At 41.0% G+C, this 19,103-nt stretch overlaps 1 protein-coding gene across 22 annotated transcripts in view; it reads right to left on the bottom strand.

The window, feature by feature from the left end:
- The window catches only part of cacna1da (calcium channel, voltage-dependent, L type, alpha 1D subunit, a), a 75,275-nt gene that overhangs the window by 18,045 nt on the left and 38,127 nt on the right, over positions 1-19,103 (bottom strand). For 8 of the 22 annotated variants that reach the window (XM_037771813.1, XM_037771840.1, XM_037771859.1 and 5 more), the window contains exons 10-31: positions 17,240-17,314; positions 15,147-15,234; positions 14,776-14,802; positions 14,163-14,323; positions 12,981-13,206; positions 12,678-12,885; positions 12,121-12,241; positions 11,897-11,984; positions 11,782-11,812; positions 11,539-11,693; positions 11,305-11,434; positions 8,767-8,826; positions 8,629-8,688; positions 7,213-7,319; positions 5,850-5,937; positions 5,182-5,289; positions 5,022-5,074; positions 4,793-4,939; positions 4,497-4,698; positions 4,007-4,165; positions 1,995-2,105; positions 1,073-1,156 (exon numbers count right to left, since the gene is read on the bottom strand). In XM_037771813.1, the coding sequence (XP_037627741.1) occupies positions 1,073-1,156; positions 1,995-2,105; positions 4,007-4,165; positions 4,497-4,698; positions 4,793-4,939; positions 5,022-5,074; positions 5,182-5,289; positions 5,850-5,937; positions 7,213-7,319; positions 8,629-8,688; positions 8,767-8,826; positions 11,305-11,434; positions 11,539-11,693; positions 11,782-11,812; positions 11,897-11,984; positions 12,121-12,241; positions 12,678-12,885; positions 12,981-13,206; positions 14,163-14,323; positions 14,776-14,802; positions 15,147-15,234; positions 17,240-17,314 (2,489 nt within the window). The remainder of the gene's footprint in view (positions 1-1,072; positions 1,157-1,994; positions 2,106-4,006; positions 4,166-4,496; positions 4,699-4,792; positions 4,940-5,021; positions 5,075-5,181; positions 5,290-5,849; positions 5,938-7,212; positions 7,320-8,628; positions 8,689-8,766; positions 8,827-11,304; positions 11,435-11,538; positions 11,694-11,781; positions 11,813-11,896; positions 11,985-12,120; positions 12,242-12,677; positions 12,886-12,980; positions 13,207-14,162; positions 14,324-14,775; positions 14,803-15,146; positions 15,235-17,239; positions 17,315-19,103) is intronic. The other 14 variants (XM_037771908.1, XM_037771943.1, XM_037771878.1 and 11 more) reach the window with 6 other exon arrangements.

Here is a 19,103-nt window from a genome sequence, read left to right as displayed (position 1 = left end):
GTCTGAACTTTTACCTCATCGACTGACAGTGGCGATTATCAAAACACCTGCGGGATTGCCGGCGATCCTGGCTGACATTACTGTCTTTAAGAGGTTGTAGCGGGTTCAGTCTTAAAGCTAGAGTTAGAATATTCATTCAGTATCATATGAAAACTAGAAAACCGAAAGAAGCCATTGGTATCAACCATGTCATGTAGCTCGACGGGAAAGAGGCAAAAATAAAACTCCAACGTTGGGCAAAATTTTGGCGAGGGAAAACTGGCATGGCGATTTTCAAAGGGGTCCCTTGACCTCTGACCTCAAAACACAAAGACATTTCCACCATAACTTGATGCAGAAAAGGCAGACATTGGTGCAAAAAAATGCACCAAAGTGTTTGACGTCAACATTTCGTGGGGGAGGACCCAAGCCCCCGGAAAGGGCGCCAGTCATTGATGCCAATTTTCGTAGTGGCCAAACGACGATACTACAACTTCCGTGTCCGTCACGTGATGCCATTGGTCCCAAAAACACTTTTTTTCCATAGACTTACATTGGGGAAGAGATGTCTGTAAGTCAGCGGATCATTTTTTTTTTTTTTAAGGTGAATCAACTTCCTGCTATGAACGCTTGAATAAATCATTAGTTCCTAAAAGTTGTAAAATGCACTAACAGCCGAATCCAGAGTTATTTCCCTTCCTCCGTTCATGTGAATGAGACCCAGCGGAGGGCTGGGAGGCGGAGTTAGCGAGCCGTGACAACAGCGTGACGTCTGTGACCCCGTGACCGAGCCATGTGACCGAGCGAACGCTACTGCAGCTGCTCCCAATGGATGCGAACGATCGCCAGAAGATCGGACGGGGCCCCGCCTCCAATGCTGTATCCTGTTCTCTTAATACGTCCATGGGAGGACCCCCATAGCCCCCTCTTAATGTGTCGACCCTGTCGATCGATCTTCTCTCAACTCTTGTCAAGAAGGCAAACAGGTTGGGAACCACTGCACTAGAGACTGAGAGTAACACTGGTAGTTGCCATGTGGCTTTCCTGTAAGGCTTCAGTTCAACTTGGAAGGCAGAAAAAAAGTAGTACTTACATTAACTTCAGTGATAGCAATATCGACGACGCTACCGACAACAATTAAGGCATCAAATGTGTTCCAAGCATCAGCGAAATAGTGCTGTTGATGCATGGCGTTACATACAAGGGTGAAGATGGGCATGAAAGAGAAAGACCATGAAGAGAAGGAGAGATGATCAGAAGAGTGGATTTAATGAGATGGCAGGGTCAGGGGAGGACAAAAAGAGAGACAAGAGGAGATAAAGATTGATCAGATAAAAAGCCAGAAAGTCAGACTCCTGCCATGGAGACTAGCAGTGTGGGCCGAGGTGGCCCGAGCAGAGAGAGGTCATCAGAGAGAGGCGGGACTTGTTGAGGCTGAGCTTTACTTACATCAATCTCACTGAGCACAATGTCTACTATGCTGCCAATCACAACCAGGGCGTCGAACACATTCCAGGCATCCCCGAAATAGCCCTGAGTGAGGCGGAGTGAGTGGTGGGCGAGTTGGGTGTTAGATCAGCACAAACACAAAGTCTTTACTCTTTCACTGAAATGTATATAGACTTATTCTGGTTTATTTAAAACGCCCTGCTGGCTACTTCAGCTGAAGGACTCTCGACTATGGTGCATTGATTTCTACAGATTGTGGTTGAGCTGCAACGTACTAGAGCTGATGTTGATACTAATATTACATGCAGAAACACTGCTGCCAAGAACTTGACAAACAGTGAGTGCTATTTTATTTAAAAAGAAAGTCAGCACTGCACCCCACACTCTCTTACTAGTAACCTGTCCTTCTTCGCAACACAGAGCTGTTGGCCAGGCAGTGGAGGGGGGAAATGAAAATCAGTTTTCACACGTTAACGTACGCTGCTCCATTCTTAAACATTCAAGCAATAGTTTAACATTTTTGGACATATTATTTGCTCTCTTGCTGAGTGAAGACATTTGCTCACCCTGGGTTTGAAAGCGATGAGTTTGAGAACCATTTCCACAGTGAAGACAGCAGTGAAGACCATGTTAAGGATGTCCATCACGTAGTTAAAGAGCGCTGACTGTCCGTAGTGCTGCGGAGAGACGATAAACAGGGACGGTTAAAGACAACTGAAGAAAAGGGAGCTGCTTAAATTTTGATTTGTGCTTAATTCATTTGAGACAAAATAAAGACTCTGGTCGTGAAGATGAAAAAAAAAGAAAATTGTATGATACTAATGAGAATTAAGAAGACTACCTTTAGAGCCACTAAGTGTATATTATTTATGTGATTACAGTAGCCTTCAAATTATTCTGAAGGTTTCACTTTTATGTTGGAAGAAAAATGAAACAATCTGGGTGAAAATGTATGCTGCATGTGTTGCTTTTATCTCTTTGTCCCTGGGTCTGCTTGCACCGATGATACCACGGTGTTAATACCACTGGAGGGTGCCAAAGTCAAACATTTCAAAAATAGTACACATTGTAACTGGAAATAAACTGCACTGCTGAAGTAATTATAGCTGTTAGGGAGGTAAAAAGCTAGCAGCTAAGATACTGATAACAAAATAAAAATTTTAAAAGCTGATTCATCTATACTGATATCATCATTACACTCAGATCAATGTTTGATATGTAAGGGATAATGTACAGCGAGCCGGTCATTGTTGTGAAAGAATCCCCGACAGGGTGATGCTGCACCCCAACGTGCAGCGGATCGCCCTGAAGGGGATTCTTTCACAACAATGACCGGCTCGCTGTACATTATCCCACTTATTACACGGCTTACTGAAAAAAAACAATATTTTGACACAAAACGGTCCGCCAGAGTCCGACATCTAAACTGCGCCCATAGCAACGGTCTGTTATACATAGCAACGGTCTGATATACAGAAATTACAGACCGCAGAACGCCGTGATTGACCAATCAGAATCGAGTATTCAACACAGCCGTGTAATAAATAATAACAAAGACTTGACAGCAGATGTTTTAACACATTATATACAGGATATGTTAGGGCTGTCAAAAATTTGTTTTAACAGCACTAATTTCTTTAACGCATTAATGCAACTTGGCCGCTATTCGATATTTCGGATATTTTAGAGTGAAGATACTGATATCATATGAAACTAGAAAATATAAAGTATCCATTGGTACCAACCTCGTCATACTAGTTTGTTGTGGAGGAGGCTAAATAATGCTCTAAATTTGCGCAGAATTTTGGCGAGGAAAAACTGGCATGACCATTTTCAAAGGGGTCCCTTGACCTCTGACCTCGAGATATATGAATGAAAATGGGTTCTATGGGTACCCACGAGTCTCCCTTTACAGACATGCCCACTTTATGATAATCACATGCAGTTTGTGGCAAGTCATAGTCAAGTCAGCACACTGACACACTGACAGCTGTTGTTGCCTGTTGGGCTTCAGTTTGCCATGTTATGATTTGAGCATATTTATTTATGCTAAATGCAGTACCTGTGAGGGTTTCTGGACAATATTTGTGATTTTTTTTTGTGTTGTTAATTGAATTCCAATAATAAATATATGCATACATTTGCATAAAGCAGCATATTTGCCCACTCCCATGTTGATAAGTATATTAAGTTCTTGACAAATCTCCCTTTAAGGTACATTTTGAACAGATAAAAAAATATGCGATTAATTTGTAATTAATCACGATTAACTACGGACAATTATGCGAATAATCGCGACTAAATAGTTTAATTGATTGCCAGCCCTAACATATATATATTATACATATTTAGGACTTACATAAGTAGCTTTATAATGACTATATCACCCAAAATGTCTCAGAAGAATGATTAAAAACACATTCAAAAAGCCTATAATCTGTAAATATATTTGATATCCAGTACTACTGCTGAATAATCCTTGCTGTCTAGTGTGATGTCATTCTTTTGAACATATTTATTTCATTTTATTCACAGAGCTGGTTGGCTTCAGTGGTGTAAATACAGTGTGACTTCTTACCTGTACAGCCAGGCAGAGCGTGTTGAGCATAATGAGCACAAACATGATGTACTCAAACCCAGTGGAGTTCACCACATACCAGAACTTGTACTGGTACGGGTTCTTAGGGATGTACCTCCTCAGCGGCCGCGCCTTAAGAGCGTACTCCACACACTGACGCTGCACAGAAAAACACAAAGCTGGTTTTAATGCTCAGTTAGAGACACACTTGATACTCACTCATTTCAGTCCAACCTATAGAGTATTTATATGAGCCACAATGTTAACGATGGTGATAATCAGTTCTGGGACATTTGTGAGCTGCAATGACTAGGGCCTCATCCTTTTCTTCACACATTACCACAAAGTCAAGAGACCCACTGCAGCCTATTATGGTATCTTCTCTGTGGAATAAATTAAAATCAGTATATTTGAAGTTCTCCTCAATTTCTCTTTAGTTTTGGCCGAACACACACACACACACACACACAAACACACGGCTGACTCTGACCTGGTTTTTGTCGAGTTCACAGTTTTTGTACTCTTTCTCTCCTTGTTCCTGAAACGTGACGATCACAAAACCTACAAAGATGTTCATCATGAAGAAAGCGATGATGATGATGTAGATGATGAAGAAGATGGAAATCTCCACGCGGTAGTTGTAAATGGGACCCAAGTTCTCCCTGTTGGAGTCGATCGCCTTGTACAGTAAACTGAGAAGAGAAGAAAACAGAGAGAGAGAGAGAACATGTGATCCTACTGAGATCTCATTTTCAAAGCTGTGGGATTAAGAAGTTTGAATCTTACGAAGGCCAGCCTTCAAAAGTGGACACAGTGAACAGAGCCATCATAGCCATGAGGACGTTGTCAAAGTTGAAGTCGCTGTTGTGCCACAGTCGTTTGTGGATGGTTGGCTGGTTCACGTCTCCATCCTTATACAGGATGTAGGTGCCCCTATGAGAAAATGTTGTGTGGAGGTTAAGACTGAAACTAGGATCATAATTAACTGTGAAGGAACAAGACTAGAAACACTAACTTGCACTCATCTGGGGCGGACTTGGCTTCATCCGTGCAGCGATAGAACTTCCCCTGTGGATGAAACATTACGTTTTCATGCTACAGACGCAGATTTTAAAACTCAATATCTCTGGCTTCATGTGTAATACAGATTTTTTGTCAACCTCAGTGCTGCTGACCTTAAATAGCTGCACCCCGATACAGGCGAACATGAACTGGAGCAGAGTGGTGACGATCATGATGTTACCGATAGTTCTGATGGCCACGAACACACACTGCACCACGTGCTGTAAGAAAGAGACATAAACTTGTTTACAGATCGTGGTGTCTACGCTGATTGTGGTTGTTGTCGTGGAGAAGCTGCAGGGTGAATTTGTCATGACCCTTACAAAAGTGTGCTATTAGTATACTTCTTTTAAACTTCAAATAAGAGAGTGTACTTTCAGTTTACTTTTTATCAGAGATATACTTAACAAAATTATATTATTAGTATTGTATTATATGCTTGCTTTATACTGACAAGTATACAGAAAAGTATGCGAGAAAAACAAATTGTATTCATTTTTTTTAATCTCATCACAAAAAGTCAAATAGCACAATGAGCAAGTCTCTTTATGTAATACGTAAATCATTGGCTGAGTACTATCATTACACTAGAAGAAAACTTAGAAGTATTTTCATAAACTAAAAACGGGGCCAATTTAGTCCCAAGGAGTATTGAAGTAGTACACTTACAAGTATACTGCTAGTACATTGATATTAGTACACTTACTACATAAAGGAAAGGAGGGAAATATACTTGAACTTTACTTCATAAAATAAACTTTTTTGTAAGGGGAGGCCTCACCTTTAGGCCTTTGGCTCGGTTGATGGCCCTCAGGGGTCGAAGGACACGAAGGACCCTAAGAATCTTGACCACTGAGATGGCCGAGGACCTGAACGATAAAAGCAAAAGCGTGTCAGTTTAACAGCAAGATATCCCAGAATAAAGAGTTCCAGTTTCACCGCAGGAACTTTTCCAGAAGCCCAGGAACCAACTTCCCAACCAACTTTACTTGCTTTTCAACCAGAGGAACCAGGAACTAAATTCTTTCTCTGCCATAGCTGTTCATGCCCCCAAATTTTTTTTACTTTTGAGGTGGAGTTTGCAGGGCCGACTTTTGCTGACTACTCAAACATAAAACTTGTGGCTGCCACAATGTGTTTACAGCTTTATTCACACAATAAGGAAGCACTGGGTGACACTAGAATCAATACTAGAACAAGAGTGGGACATTTCTTATGTAATGTTCCTTGAAAACAATCAAAGTTACGTTGTCGGCTTCCTGACTAATCTAAAAAGAAAGAGATTAAGAGAGAGAGTGAGCAGCGATCAGGAGAACAAAGTGAACTGTTAATTACTAAACCAGAAATAAATAACCATAAAGCACTCAGCAGATTGTCTACACTGGAAACAGAAGTGCTGGGATTTTCAGCCTCCTTTTCCACCTCTGCATTTCTCCCTTACATTCATTCATTGCATCCATTCAAACATCAGACACTGTGTTGTTGTTGTTTATCAAGTGCAGAGATCAACTCTGAGTTTGAAAAGTGAAGCCAATGCTGAGGTGCCTTAAACTTTAATTCTTTCTAACAGCCAGCAGGGGGCGACTCCTCTGGTTGCAAAAAGACCTCAGATTGTAAAGAAGTCAGTGAGAAAATGAGCCTACTTCTCACTTGATTTATTACCGCAGTAAACATTGTAAACATGAGTTTATGGTCTCAATCACTAGTTTCAAGTCTTCTTCATTACAGCATGATGTTCATTTAGTAAATTATGGTCCCATTTAGAGTCCAATAGACCATAAAGCAGGGTATGCTTTAGGGCTTGGCTACTTTGTGATTGACATGTCGCTACCACGGCGTTTTCTTCTTACAACTTTAACTCTTTCACAGTGTGTTTTCAGTTCATGAAAGTTAATTATAACCTTTTTGGTCACCTAAAAATGTCTTATTCCGTGTTCGGTTGTACTTAGCTCCACCCTCTTGTGTCACTTCTGGTTGCAAAAAAACAAGATGGCGAACTCGAGGCTTTAAAACTGTAGTTCACAAACCAATGGGTGATGTCACGGTGACTACGTCCACTTCTTATATACAGTCTATGGTCAAGGGCCACATTCAGTTTTTCACATTCAGTGCACCAGGAGGCAAATGTGCTTGTTTATACTCACTGAATGCCAAAGGAGACGAGGGAAACTCCCACCACCAGCAGGTCAAGGAGGTTGAAGTAATTCCTACAGAAAGCCCCTTTATGGAGAAAGGCTCCATATGTTGTCATCTGAGGAAACGACGGAGGAAGTTAGAGGAGCAAATGACAAAGAAAAAAAACACATATTTCATCCAACGCACACTAGACACACACAAATACAGAGTTACACAGCAGAGGACGCAGACACACATACTGTACAGCATGAACATGTTAAACAGGAAAACCATATGCTCACATACATCACTCTCCACCTTGCACACGTCTTCACACTCTTTTAGATCACTCTGATTCAGGGTGGCGAGCTCAGAGCGGTGAAACAGGAGGCTAGATCTACCGTCGCCACCCCCACAGCCCTTCACTACATGAATGTAGTAGTAAGTCATTCATTTCACAATCGACTATGGGATGAGGCAATAAAACATGCATTTTGTTGCCATGATGTCAGGGATATTTACTACCTGCAAGAGCTCTAGTTATAGTGATTGGAAAATTGAAATGGCCTTACTGTCACATTCATGTGGACCGTCATCTTAAAGCACATTCCATCATGTTCTTTAATAGTTGAGAATAATAAGGGGAAGCAGCTCCCAATTAAAACTTCAGAGTTCAGCAGGCAGAGAAGAAAAACCAGCCAAAATAACTCTTTTTGAAATAATAAAAGTAAAGGATTAATTTTCCAAGTGCATGTAAATGTGGAGGCTCGCAGAGGGACGGAGAGGAGGAGAGCGCTAACTAGGAGCCTTTGAAGTAAAACGGCGATGGACTTTGGCAGGTTTTTTGCCCAAATGGCTGCAGACGCTACTCCACATTTCTATGCACTCAGTCAGGGAAAGCAGACTGAACCATGCTCGGCAGGAACATGGTTGGTTTTGCCCCCTCTTTTATGGGTAATCTGAAGAGCAGTCAGAACGAGAGGCATGGAGGCTGCTTCGACTGGAGTTGACTTCGAACACCTCCCTGAAGATGACCTCGAGCTCAACTTCAGCCGACGCCTTTAACGATGTCTGAACAGCCCGTTAAAATTTGTTGCATCGCACAAAAGGGGTTGCATCGTGTTTTTACATATCTGCATCATCAAAATCATTTCAGCGATGACTGCCCGAATGACGTGACACCCATGTGAGTATGTAATGTAATGTAGATGTGATGTTTCCTTCCCCCAACATGAGTTCTTTGTTTAGTGTAATTTGAACAAATCTTGTGTTTGTGTAAGTGTGTGCAGAGTAACAACTCCAATGATTTTTGCTTTTTAAAAGAGGTGCCGTAAAGAGAAAAAGTAAATAAGAGAAAGGAAACAAACAAGCCAGGTTGTACTGAGTGGCAGGTGACACACAAGGAGAGAATGCAGCAAGGCTCTCGTTGTCATTTAAGGGGTTACCTTCAATACGATCTCAAATGTAAACATACTAGTGAAGACATAATCTGCATAGCCTAGGACCTGGAAGGCAACGAGACGTTTGGAGTGTTATTGGGGTGTGGTTAGTCACAGCACGGACAGGGGACACATGGCATTTACCTTCAACACGATCTCAACAGTAAAGATAGCCGTGAAAGCATAGTCAAAGTAACCAAGTATCTGCAAAAAGCAACGTACATGTTTAACAAAGACAGTTCATCTTGCAGCTTTATACATTATATGTAATCAAGATGAATGAAAAAAAAAGAAGAATTTTCTGGAAAGAGTTTGTTAGAGTAAACAACATACAAAAAGTATCCACTGACTAGTTCATATACTGTATAGTGAAAGGTGATTTTACTACTCCATCATTGTTTATGCAATACATGTCATAAATAACCATAATCAATAAATTAAAATCATTATAATGCACTGAAAATGAAACACAACGATCCCTGGCTGACTGTTTGCTTTACAGCAGTGGTTACCAACCTATTTTCCTCGAAGCCGCTCCTACTTGTATCTAAGAAAAGCTTTTGACTGCAGTGAAAATGTTTTTTTTTAAAGGCTAAACGCCAACAAACATGGATTGAAGCTGAATATTTCGTTAGATGAAAACATGTTGTGAATTTTGGAAATGATTACATCTCTTTTTTAAATAAAATGTTGACTTTTGGACTTGACAACGCTCTGGAGTTTTTGTAAATGTTTGGATCACACGAGTCTGAAACAATCCTACGCAGCCACCACTAGAATCTAATTCTACAAATAGTATAATACTAATAATAATAGTGTAGCCTGATCTTTATCTGCAACTGTGCACAAATACCAGGTTTAAACAGAATGCGGTCTACTAAGCATCAAACAATCAATCTTTTTAATCGTTTTATATACAGACTTTTGTCAGTGTGTTATTATGATTTCAGTTTTACATATGCAAATCTAATTTTGACGACCTCAGAGCAGACAAATCCTGGCGCACCCTCTGTGATCTTGGACCCCAGGTTGGGAACCACTGCTTTACATGACTATACCCGTGTTTTTGCCTGTTTTAGCTTATAAAATATAAATTGCATATCCTTAACATTATTGTCAGCCAAAGTGTACCATAAGTTCAAACCTTCCAGATAGCGAGAGAGGTTCATTTAATATCAGTATTTCAGAAACCTGACACTAGCTGCCTGGCAACATTTTTAAAAGCTCTCCTTTATGCTGCATTTAAGGACACTCTGACATCAAATAACATTGTCAAAAAGATAATTTGAATTTCTTGGATCTAAGGTGTTGCTGTTGAGTACCTAAACCCCTAAATCATGAATGTTGGAACCGACCAGCATGAGCGGGTCGGCCAGACGTCGGCATTAAATTTAGACGGCGTACATTTTCCAAGCATTTATCCCGGCGTCCTGACAGGACCAGTCTTTGTCCTGGTAATAACACTGTATGTATTGTTTTTGAAAAATAAACCACAAGTAATCTTTTTGCTGTCAAGGACAGGATAGATGACGTAGATGTTGTACAAGGAAATTTGTTTCTCGTCCCAGTGTAGAGGAAAACAGCAACAGAGGACAAAAAGTGCAGCTCTATCCTCTCTGCAGAGAAATTCAAAATCTATGATTTGTGGGCAGTTTGGTAGAGTTCAGACTCACAGACATAATAGATAAATGTCAGTTGAATGACATATTTCTGATGACATCTCTATGCAAATAAGTCAAATGCATTATTTGTTTGTTGCTTCACTTATTGTGAAAAACGCTTTAAATCCTCCTCAGACTATGGTGGTTTCATAAAGAACAAATCTCATGAAGTTGCCTTTGTCTTGCATATCAAATATTTTCTAATTGGTTTACTGAAAAATAAGCATGAAATAAAAATAAGCTGCCTCAAAAGAAAGGAATCAATGTATCGAGCTATAACACGTTCTCATCCCAAATGACGCTTTGTCAGACCGCTCGCCGTCACTTTTCGGTTGCAGTAAACACGTGATTAATGTTGTGAATTAAACAAAAACACTTACTACATGTTCAAAAAACGACATGGTTGGGCTTAAAATTACTACATTTTACAGTGAAAATGTGACTGAATGTTGTGAACACGAACGAACAGTTGATTGTAACGTGAAAGTGAAACGTAACACACGGGACACAAACATCGGTCTCCTGGATGAAAGCCTTGTGTTTGTTGGACCCATCCACCCGCCCTGTGTGTCTGTTTCGCTCTTTAAACTACGTCACCACAGCACTTCCTCTGAGCGTATACTGTTGCCGCAGATGGGTTTACATTGTAGTTAATGGAAAGCCCGGTGTGTCTCATACCAACGCTAAAGGGTGCCTGGTGCGGCGGTATCGAACGCCAACGACCGTGACAAAGCGCCAGTATTTAATGCCCTGGGAGTGAGAACGGGCTGAAACTCAGGTGGTGAATGCTTTGGAAAATGGTCAGTAGTAATATAACATATGCAAGTTATAATAAATGGGCTAAAACATGCAAAACCACCGAATTCAATGAATTATGACACAGCTGCATCTCAAAATGCCAAACTAACATTAAACCCAGTGTGAAAGGGATATATTAATAATGTTACTTCACCTGCTTATCGTTGCTACACAGTCTGCTAGAAGCTTTAAATACAACTCTATTGAAGGTTTGTGAACTTACAATATTGCGAGCCGAGAAGTTTCGGATGGGATCCTCAGCTGCGAGCGAGACGGAGCTGAGCATGATGAACACCAGGATGAGGTTGGTGAATATGTGGTGGTTGATGAGTTTGTGGCAAAACACACGAAACCTGGAAGACAAAAGGAAACGCAACACAGCCAGAGAGATCAGTGTGATATGAGGCACAACCTGTGTCAATGTGTGTAAAAAAGACAATGTCTGAGTGTATCGTACGGGTTTGTGGTGCTGAAGATGAAGAAGGCGCTTCCCTCTGGGATCGGAGTGATCTTCTCCTTCTTTACCAGGTCAGAGAGGACCGGCCGAGGCCCCGACGGGACTTCTGGATCCTCCTCCTCCGCCGCAGTTTCGTCGTTCTCCTCCTCTTCCTCCTTACAGACAAATAGAAAGTTTATAAAGTGCGTATAACTCCTCGAACTGTAAAGATAAATTAATGTATAATTCTGAAAGTAAGGATACCTTGTCATCTTTTTCCTCCTCCTTTTTGTCCCTGTAATGAACACAGATATTGTTATGAATGATAGAGTTTGAGCATACATCTGAGCATGAACATAGTAGGAGATCCAGCTGTCACCCTTTCTTTCCTCCATCGTCCGTGTTGAGAGACTCTGCATCTGCCAAGTTGTCCACAGCGATAGCCAAAAAGACATTCAGGAGGATATCTGAGCAAAGTGTTCGGTAAAGGACAACTCTGTGTAAAAGCACTGCTTTATATCTTCCATACATCAAATTATGAATATAGGTATCTGCTGCTGTTTCAGCAGTTTCAGGTGTGTTTGTGTCAGCGACAGAGGATACAGTTTCCACAGATGAAGAGGATGATGAAGTAAAAGCACACGATCATCCCGGAAGAGGAAGGGCCTCCGTAGGCCATGATCCCATCGTACATAACAGCGTTCCAGTCTTCTCCGGTCAGGATCTGAAATCGATCATCATATTTATTTAGTGGTAGATGCATCAATAATAGTGTGTCAAGCTTAACAATAATAGAGGGTATGTCTCTGGTGTCAACCAGAAACATAAACATACAAGTTTACTATATCATATATTTATATATTATATGTATTGTATTACAACAAATGTAATAGTGACTCTGTTTCTACTCCTATCTGCAGTAAGTCAATATCGTGCTGAGTTATTGGTCTAGCTCTGTTTCTCTTCTCTTAGCCTTCGACAGTCTGACCTCGTACCGTAATTCTCTCTAAATCTGTTTGTGCAAACAACGGTACAACAGCTTTTTTCATTTTTATCTACACGTTCATTGTATTTTCCACCGATGGGGGAATGCTGAATGTTTGCTCTTCAGATGGAGTGACTGTGGTGTACAGTTTTGCCATAATCTGAACAGTAAATACCTGAAACACAGTGAGAAGGGCTTGGGGGAAGTTGTCAAAGGTGCTCCTCTTGGTCTGGGTCTCGTCAAAGTTGAACTTTCCACCGAACACCTGCATGCCCAGCAGGGAGAAGATGATGATGAAGAGGAAGAGCAGCAGCAGCAGGGAAGCGATGGACTTCATGGAGTTGAGCAGAGACGCCACCAGGTTACTTAGAGACTGCCAGTGACTGTAAAGCAGTGGAGAGGAGGAGGGACAGATGATGTACTGAACAACACACATACACCAGACGCACAGACAAACACAGCATGGTAACAGTCTCACCGTGTGACCTTGAAGATCCTCAGCAGGCGAACGCAGCGGAACACTGAGATACCGAGAGGAGACATGATCTCCAGCTCCACCAGAATGGTTTCAGTGATTCCCCCACACACCACGAAGCAGTCGAAGCGGTTGAACAGTGACACGAAATAGGCCTGTAGCCCGAGACTGTACATCTTCACCAACATTTCACATGTGAACATTGCTAGCAGCACCTTGTTGGCCACATCTGAAACACAGAACATTAAAAAAGACAAATGGAGAGAGAGAGAGAGAGATACAGTAAAGGGTTTTAGAGTGACACATTGGAAAGTGTAGAGATATGAAGGATGCAAAGAATCATCACTGCTGTTAAACCACCCAGAGATCGTACTGTAAACCCACTGTATGCCAAGGCTGCACAAATATAATAGCTGCACACATAAAATTGCATTTTAATAAATAAAATATATAAATTGTTCACTAATATTTTATTTTTATTATACATTTCTATTCAACTCTATTCAAAGTGAGAAAATTGTTAAAATGTTCCACAATTCCATAATGACATGCAATATTAAGAAATCCTTTAAAAGGGACATATCAAGTACATTTTCAGGTTCATACTTGTATTTTGTGTTTCTACTAGAACATGTTTACATGCTTTAATGTTCAATAAACACATTACTGTTCTCATACTGTCCGTCTGAATATACCTGTATTCAACCTCTGCCTAAAATGCTCCGTTTTAGCGCCTGTCTCTTTAAGCCCCCTCCTAAAAAAGTCCAGTCTGCTCTGATTGGCTTGTGAGAAAAATATGGCGCACCTTTACAAAGGAAGTTCTCAAGCTGTGGGCGATATATTCTAATGAGCCTGCATGTGACATAGGAAGGGGAGCCAAATCTGAACGACTTGTTGAATCACATGTTTTCTGATCTGGGCAGCCCACAAACAACTGACTGGGTCGTCTTATTTCACAGTTTGTGGGTTGGTAGACACTCCAGATACCCAGATGTATGTGCACAAGCATTGAACAAATGAGTTATTCATGATATGTCCCCTTTAATATTTTGGTTCTCCTTGGCTCATGGTTCCACCAACTTTCAATGAAATGTAACATGTCCTATTAACTTAACGAAATATACGAATGAGGTAAAAACAAAATGAATCAAAAGTCTTTGCTGTGTACTGTAGTGCTCTTCATACCCTGCACTTGTGTCAGCCACATGGGCTGGTTGTAATGCTCTGATGATATAGTGAGCGTGTTGAGGAACACCAGGATGATGACCAGCCAATAGAAAGGCACCGATTTGACAGCCAACCGGCACTTCCTGCGGCAGAACCTGTTCCAGCGGCGCCAGCGCCGACTACAGAGGGAGAACATGACGTCAGTACGAAGAACAACGCTCGTGTGACTCACTTTGCTAATGGATTGATTTAGAAGAACACAGGATCTCCATCTGGTCACATAGAGTACATAAATACATCACCTCAGTAATAAAATCACTACAGTTTGTTTCCATTATTAAGAAGAGTGCAGAAGAGCAGGGGGGAAGAAGCGGGGGAACTGCATCGATATATTTTTTTGCAAGTCATACTGTTCAGTAAATGAGCTGAAAAATACTGCGCAAGACTATTCTCTAAAAATACCTCATGGTACATGCTGACTTTCTAAAAGCTGTTGATTTATCATCCCCAGTAAAGTCTCATTAAAATACAGTAAAATGAAAGCCAAGCACTTACAAATAAAAATCTGTATAATCTAATGCTGGGCATAGTAGCAGATATATGCACCGTGCAGAGAAACAAAGATACTGACCTGAACTTTGACTTGGAAATTTTTTGACTGAAAGGAAGAAGAATTTGTCAAAGTTTACAAAGGCAGGTTGTAGCAGGGAAGTGATAGGTTAGTCGGGTTCATTGATAACAACATAAAAGGTGTCCAAACGCAGCATTACAGGATAGGAAGGCAATATAGACGTGTAAGTGAGTTATCTGCTTTAACCGTTTGATCACAAATCAAAAGATAAAGAGCACTTAGAGGATGAAATGTGGCTGTTTGTGCAGATTGGTGTTTTTTAAATATCTGTAGCAACGGTCACACCAGAAGGGAGAGCAATCAAAGTGTTGTAATTCAAAGAAACAACGGTGGTCTTGTTTTTGAAAAGGTTTGTCGTGCAAAGTTCTCACCACAGAGGTCCGCAGCATGGCGTCTTTTCATCCTCCCCGTTTTGATTCTCGGTGTTCACAGATTCTGTTTCGCTGGCTGGAACGCTCGCTGCAGCAGCAAATAAAGCAGACATTTACCAACAAAAAAAAAAATACTTTGCTTTGGCACAAGATTCTTCAGATAGACATAGTGCAGTGCACCCCAGGGGGAAGAAGTGTGAAAGGAAATAAGATAGAGACTGCCTTCATCACTTCACGCTATTCTGACAGGCATTTCTTCCAAACGATACACTAAAGGATCATACTTTACAAATCAGCAAAGATAAAAAGGATTACACTCCAAAGACTAAGTGCATCACAATATTTTGTTGGTGATTTTATAAAATAATTAACAAAATTATTGTATTTTTCACGTCCAAAGCCACAGCAGCTCCAAAACTTTGGGCCTCATAGGAAGGAAGGAGCTAAGCGCTGTGGCTGTGCATCACTGTCATCATTAGTATCATTTACCAAGTGCTGAAAGGGAGCTGACACGGGACAGGCGAGTGGACAGCTGCTCTACGAGGGCTGACTGCTGCACACAAAGAGGGAGCGGAGGGAAGAGGGGAGCCGGCCGAGGAAGAGGAGGACGGAGCTCTTAAAGCTGTCTCTGAAAGGCTACTCTCAAAGTACTGCCAGCGCTGCGGAAAGACTGTCTGCGCAGACAGATGATGATTAACTGTGCGAAAACGTCTCAGTGCTTTAACTCGTGTGAGGGAGCACGGCGTGTGCTGCTGCTTAGCTTATGTAGACGTGTTGGCTTTGATTCCTGAGTGGTCGGACAGCTCTCAGCTCTGAAAATAGTGCTGACTGCTGGAGTAGTGATCTGGGTTTAGCCCTGTTTCCTATATTCACACTGAGCCGCTGCTTTTGAAATGGGACATGGAGAGGAAGCGGGGCGTGTCGGCTATCAAACGCAGCTGTAGCTTCTATTCCACATCACACTCATTTAATGAGTAAAAGATAGGCTCTTTTTTTATTTAGAACTAGTAGAGCTTTGAAAAAGAACAAAACAGGGAGGAAAAAAGAGAGAACAAAAACGGAAAAAAGGCTGTGATGCTCGGACACGACGGGTTTAACACAGTAGTAAAGCACAAAGTGATGAGGTATTACATCAGGCTGCAAATCAACACACACACACAGACTCACTCAGCAGTCACTCAAGATGCTCCAACTGGGATATTAAGGCCACTGTTGCTTATCTTTTTGATTAATTTTCTGGTTTTAAATCCCAATGTATCTCCAATAATGTGGAGTATCTGTGAAGAACAGATCAATCATCCTTCACTGATAGGTGGAAGTGAAGTTTGTAAATAGGGCTGGGTGATATGGCCAAAATCTTCTATCCCGATATAGGTCATTTCATATCTTAATAACAATATATATATCATGATATAGCATGTTTTTGGTTATTCAATAAATAAATAGTCTGAATGAAATAACCACATGATAAAGCCTGCTTTTGTATACTTCTGTGTGAATTAAATACTTTTTCTCACTTTAAGAACTTGAGTGTAAAATTAACATAACACTTTACACAGAAAATTATAGAGAATAAATAAATAAATATAGGCCTACTGTAGCACATATCGCGGTAGAAACACTACATCAAATATTTAATTTAAAGACATTTTTATATTGTTTGACGATATATATGGTCATATTGCCCAGCAATAGTTTCCTTTCCTTCCGCACTTAAAGTTATTTTGTTTTGAGCTTATCTTTTCTATTTATGACACTTTGTATTTTAATGTGTTCTAAGTAGGGCTGTCAATCAATTAAAATATGTAATCGCGATTAATCTTATGATTGTCCATGATTAATTGCGATTAATTGCAAATTAATGTTTGGGACTGTTGTACTATGAGCTCACAGAGCCATGTTCCTAACAACATTTTGTACATTTGTAATGGCAATGAAGTTACTTTATATATAAAAACCTCTGGTCTGATTTTTGAGTGAAAACTGACACATTTTTCTGTATCAGATTAATTTTGGCACCCCAAACACACACACACACACACACACACATACACAAGAGGAACAGAAGACTGGAGGGAAACCACAGGATTTACCATGAGTGTCGGACGACTGGCTGAACCACCCAAACCTTCCTTTCTTCTTCTCAGTGAGGTCAGCCAGAGTCACCCCTTCATGTGTAATGCATGCAAGCCCATGCATTCAGACACAACGGCACAGCAGAAGGACATGTGGGGAGGGAGACGAGAAGGCGAGAATGGGCTGCTATCAAAATGGGTCAGAGCAGACAAGCACCACAGGACAACAACAGTATTCAAAATATCAATATCCAACAATGACAAGAGCAGCGGGAGCCGCGGGGGGCGGCGGACACTGAGGAGGGCAGAAGAACAACACGGAGAGCTGTTAGTCACTGGAAGCGCCTGCAGGTGACGAGGCCCTGTACTAACATGTCACACCGCAAATTAAAGCATCTGCATGTTAACGTGTTAGCAAGGGGCTCATGTATCGTCGACAGACACCAAAAGCCAGGATGGATGTTGAAGGAAAACGGTATGGAGCTGAATCCTCGTCACACAGAACCTCCACAGCTTCAACCATCTAACTTTAAACATGAAGTAGAGGAAAAGAGAGGCGGGAGAGGCGACAGTAGATGGACCGAGTACATTCAAAATGAGGGTAAGGAGTAGACAGAGATCCTACACTCAAACTATAAGGTGAATCAGTCGCACGTTCTCTGTTCTGCATCATGCGTGCTGCTTATATAAAGAGGATTTGGATTAACAGTTCTTCTACTGCTCAAGTAATATCTTTTTTTTCTTCCTTTTACCCTTCTTAGATAAACTCTGGTGGTACTCACAGCATGCTCCACTTCCATCAGTGACTTACATCGAGCGTGAAGATAAGAACAGTCTGTACCGCTCTGCATCAAACACCTTGTTTATATTCTCACCTCTAGAGAAAAAACTCTCAGTCGACACATGCCTTTATGTTATGTAGGTACGTATCTAGGTGTGTGCATTGTGTATCGCCAAGAAAGTCTCACTGACTCGAGCCCAAATATTGTCAATAATTTTGCATCATTAAGGGAAAACTCCATCATCAAGTGTTGGTAAAATGTTAAAGGTGCAAATTTGCAATTGCTGTACTGTAACTTCTGCTTCTGTTAGTGATTTTCTACAATTCTCAGAGTGACTTTTGAAAAGCTTAATCAGACCAACAGAAGAGCTGCATGAATTGCATTATGGGCTATTGACACTACTGTTGGTGGAGAAAGTTGAAACTCTCTTTTCTGGTGGATTTCTTCTTGCATGATTGTTAAAAGTTGATCATGTAGAGCTAAAAGAGGAGCACATGATTTAGTTTGTAGGCTCTTTTTCCCCCCCTAATTAATACTGTCTGTATCTGTGCTAGATACATCTCAACATGATTGACCAGTTACCTGGGGCAATAAGAAAAATAGAGCACTTTCCACCCAAATGGATGCATGAGTGCAAGTAAACATAGCTGTTTTGTTTTAAACAGTATTGTGGGATAAATATTTCTCCTCCAGAGAGAAATTATATTTTAGCTAAACATTTTTTTTTTTTTTTTTACAAAACTCCCACTATGACACATTTTCTGGAGTACACACTCTTGCATTTCCTGATTATATAAAATACTTCTAATTATAGTACACAACCATAGACTGTATATAAAGATGGACGACACGTCTTCACTTCCTCCCACTGTATAAGAGTGAAGCCAAAATATCCCTCTTACAAGAGCTGCCATCTTTAGATTTTGACGTCATTTGGAGCCAGAGTCTGCGCAGTAGTGATCAGGCGGTGGAGCCGCTGTATCAAGGTCACCCGCCCGAACCAATCCGAGCACGGCCGTAGGTTGACAAACACAACGTCTCACCTCCTTTTAATAGCACCAAATAACTAATTAAAACCAACCAGTTGTACTTTGTGATTT

The sequence above is a fragment of the Sebastes umbrosus genome, chromosome 1 (genome assembly GCF_015220745.1).
Source record: "Sebastes umbrosus isolate fSebUmb1 chromosome 1, fSebUmb1.pri, whole genome shotgun sequence".
Taxonomy (NCBI): Eukaryota; Metazoa; Chordata; class Actinopteri; order Perciformes; family Sebastidae; genus Sebastes; species Sebastes umbrosus.
The sequence above is the reverse complement of the archived record's forward strand: the minus strand, read 5'-3'. Positions and strand labels throughout refer to the sequence as shown.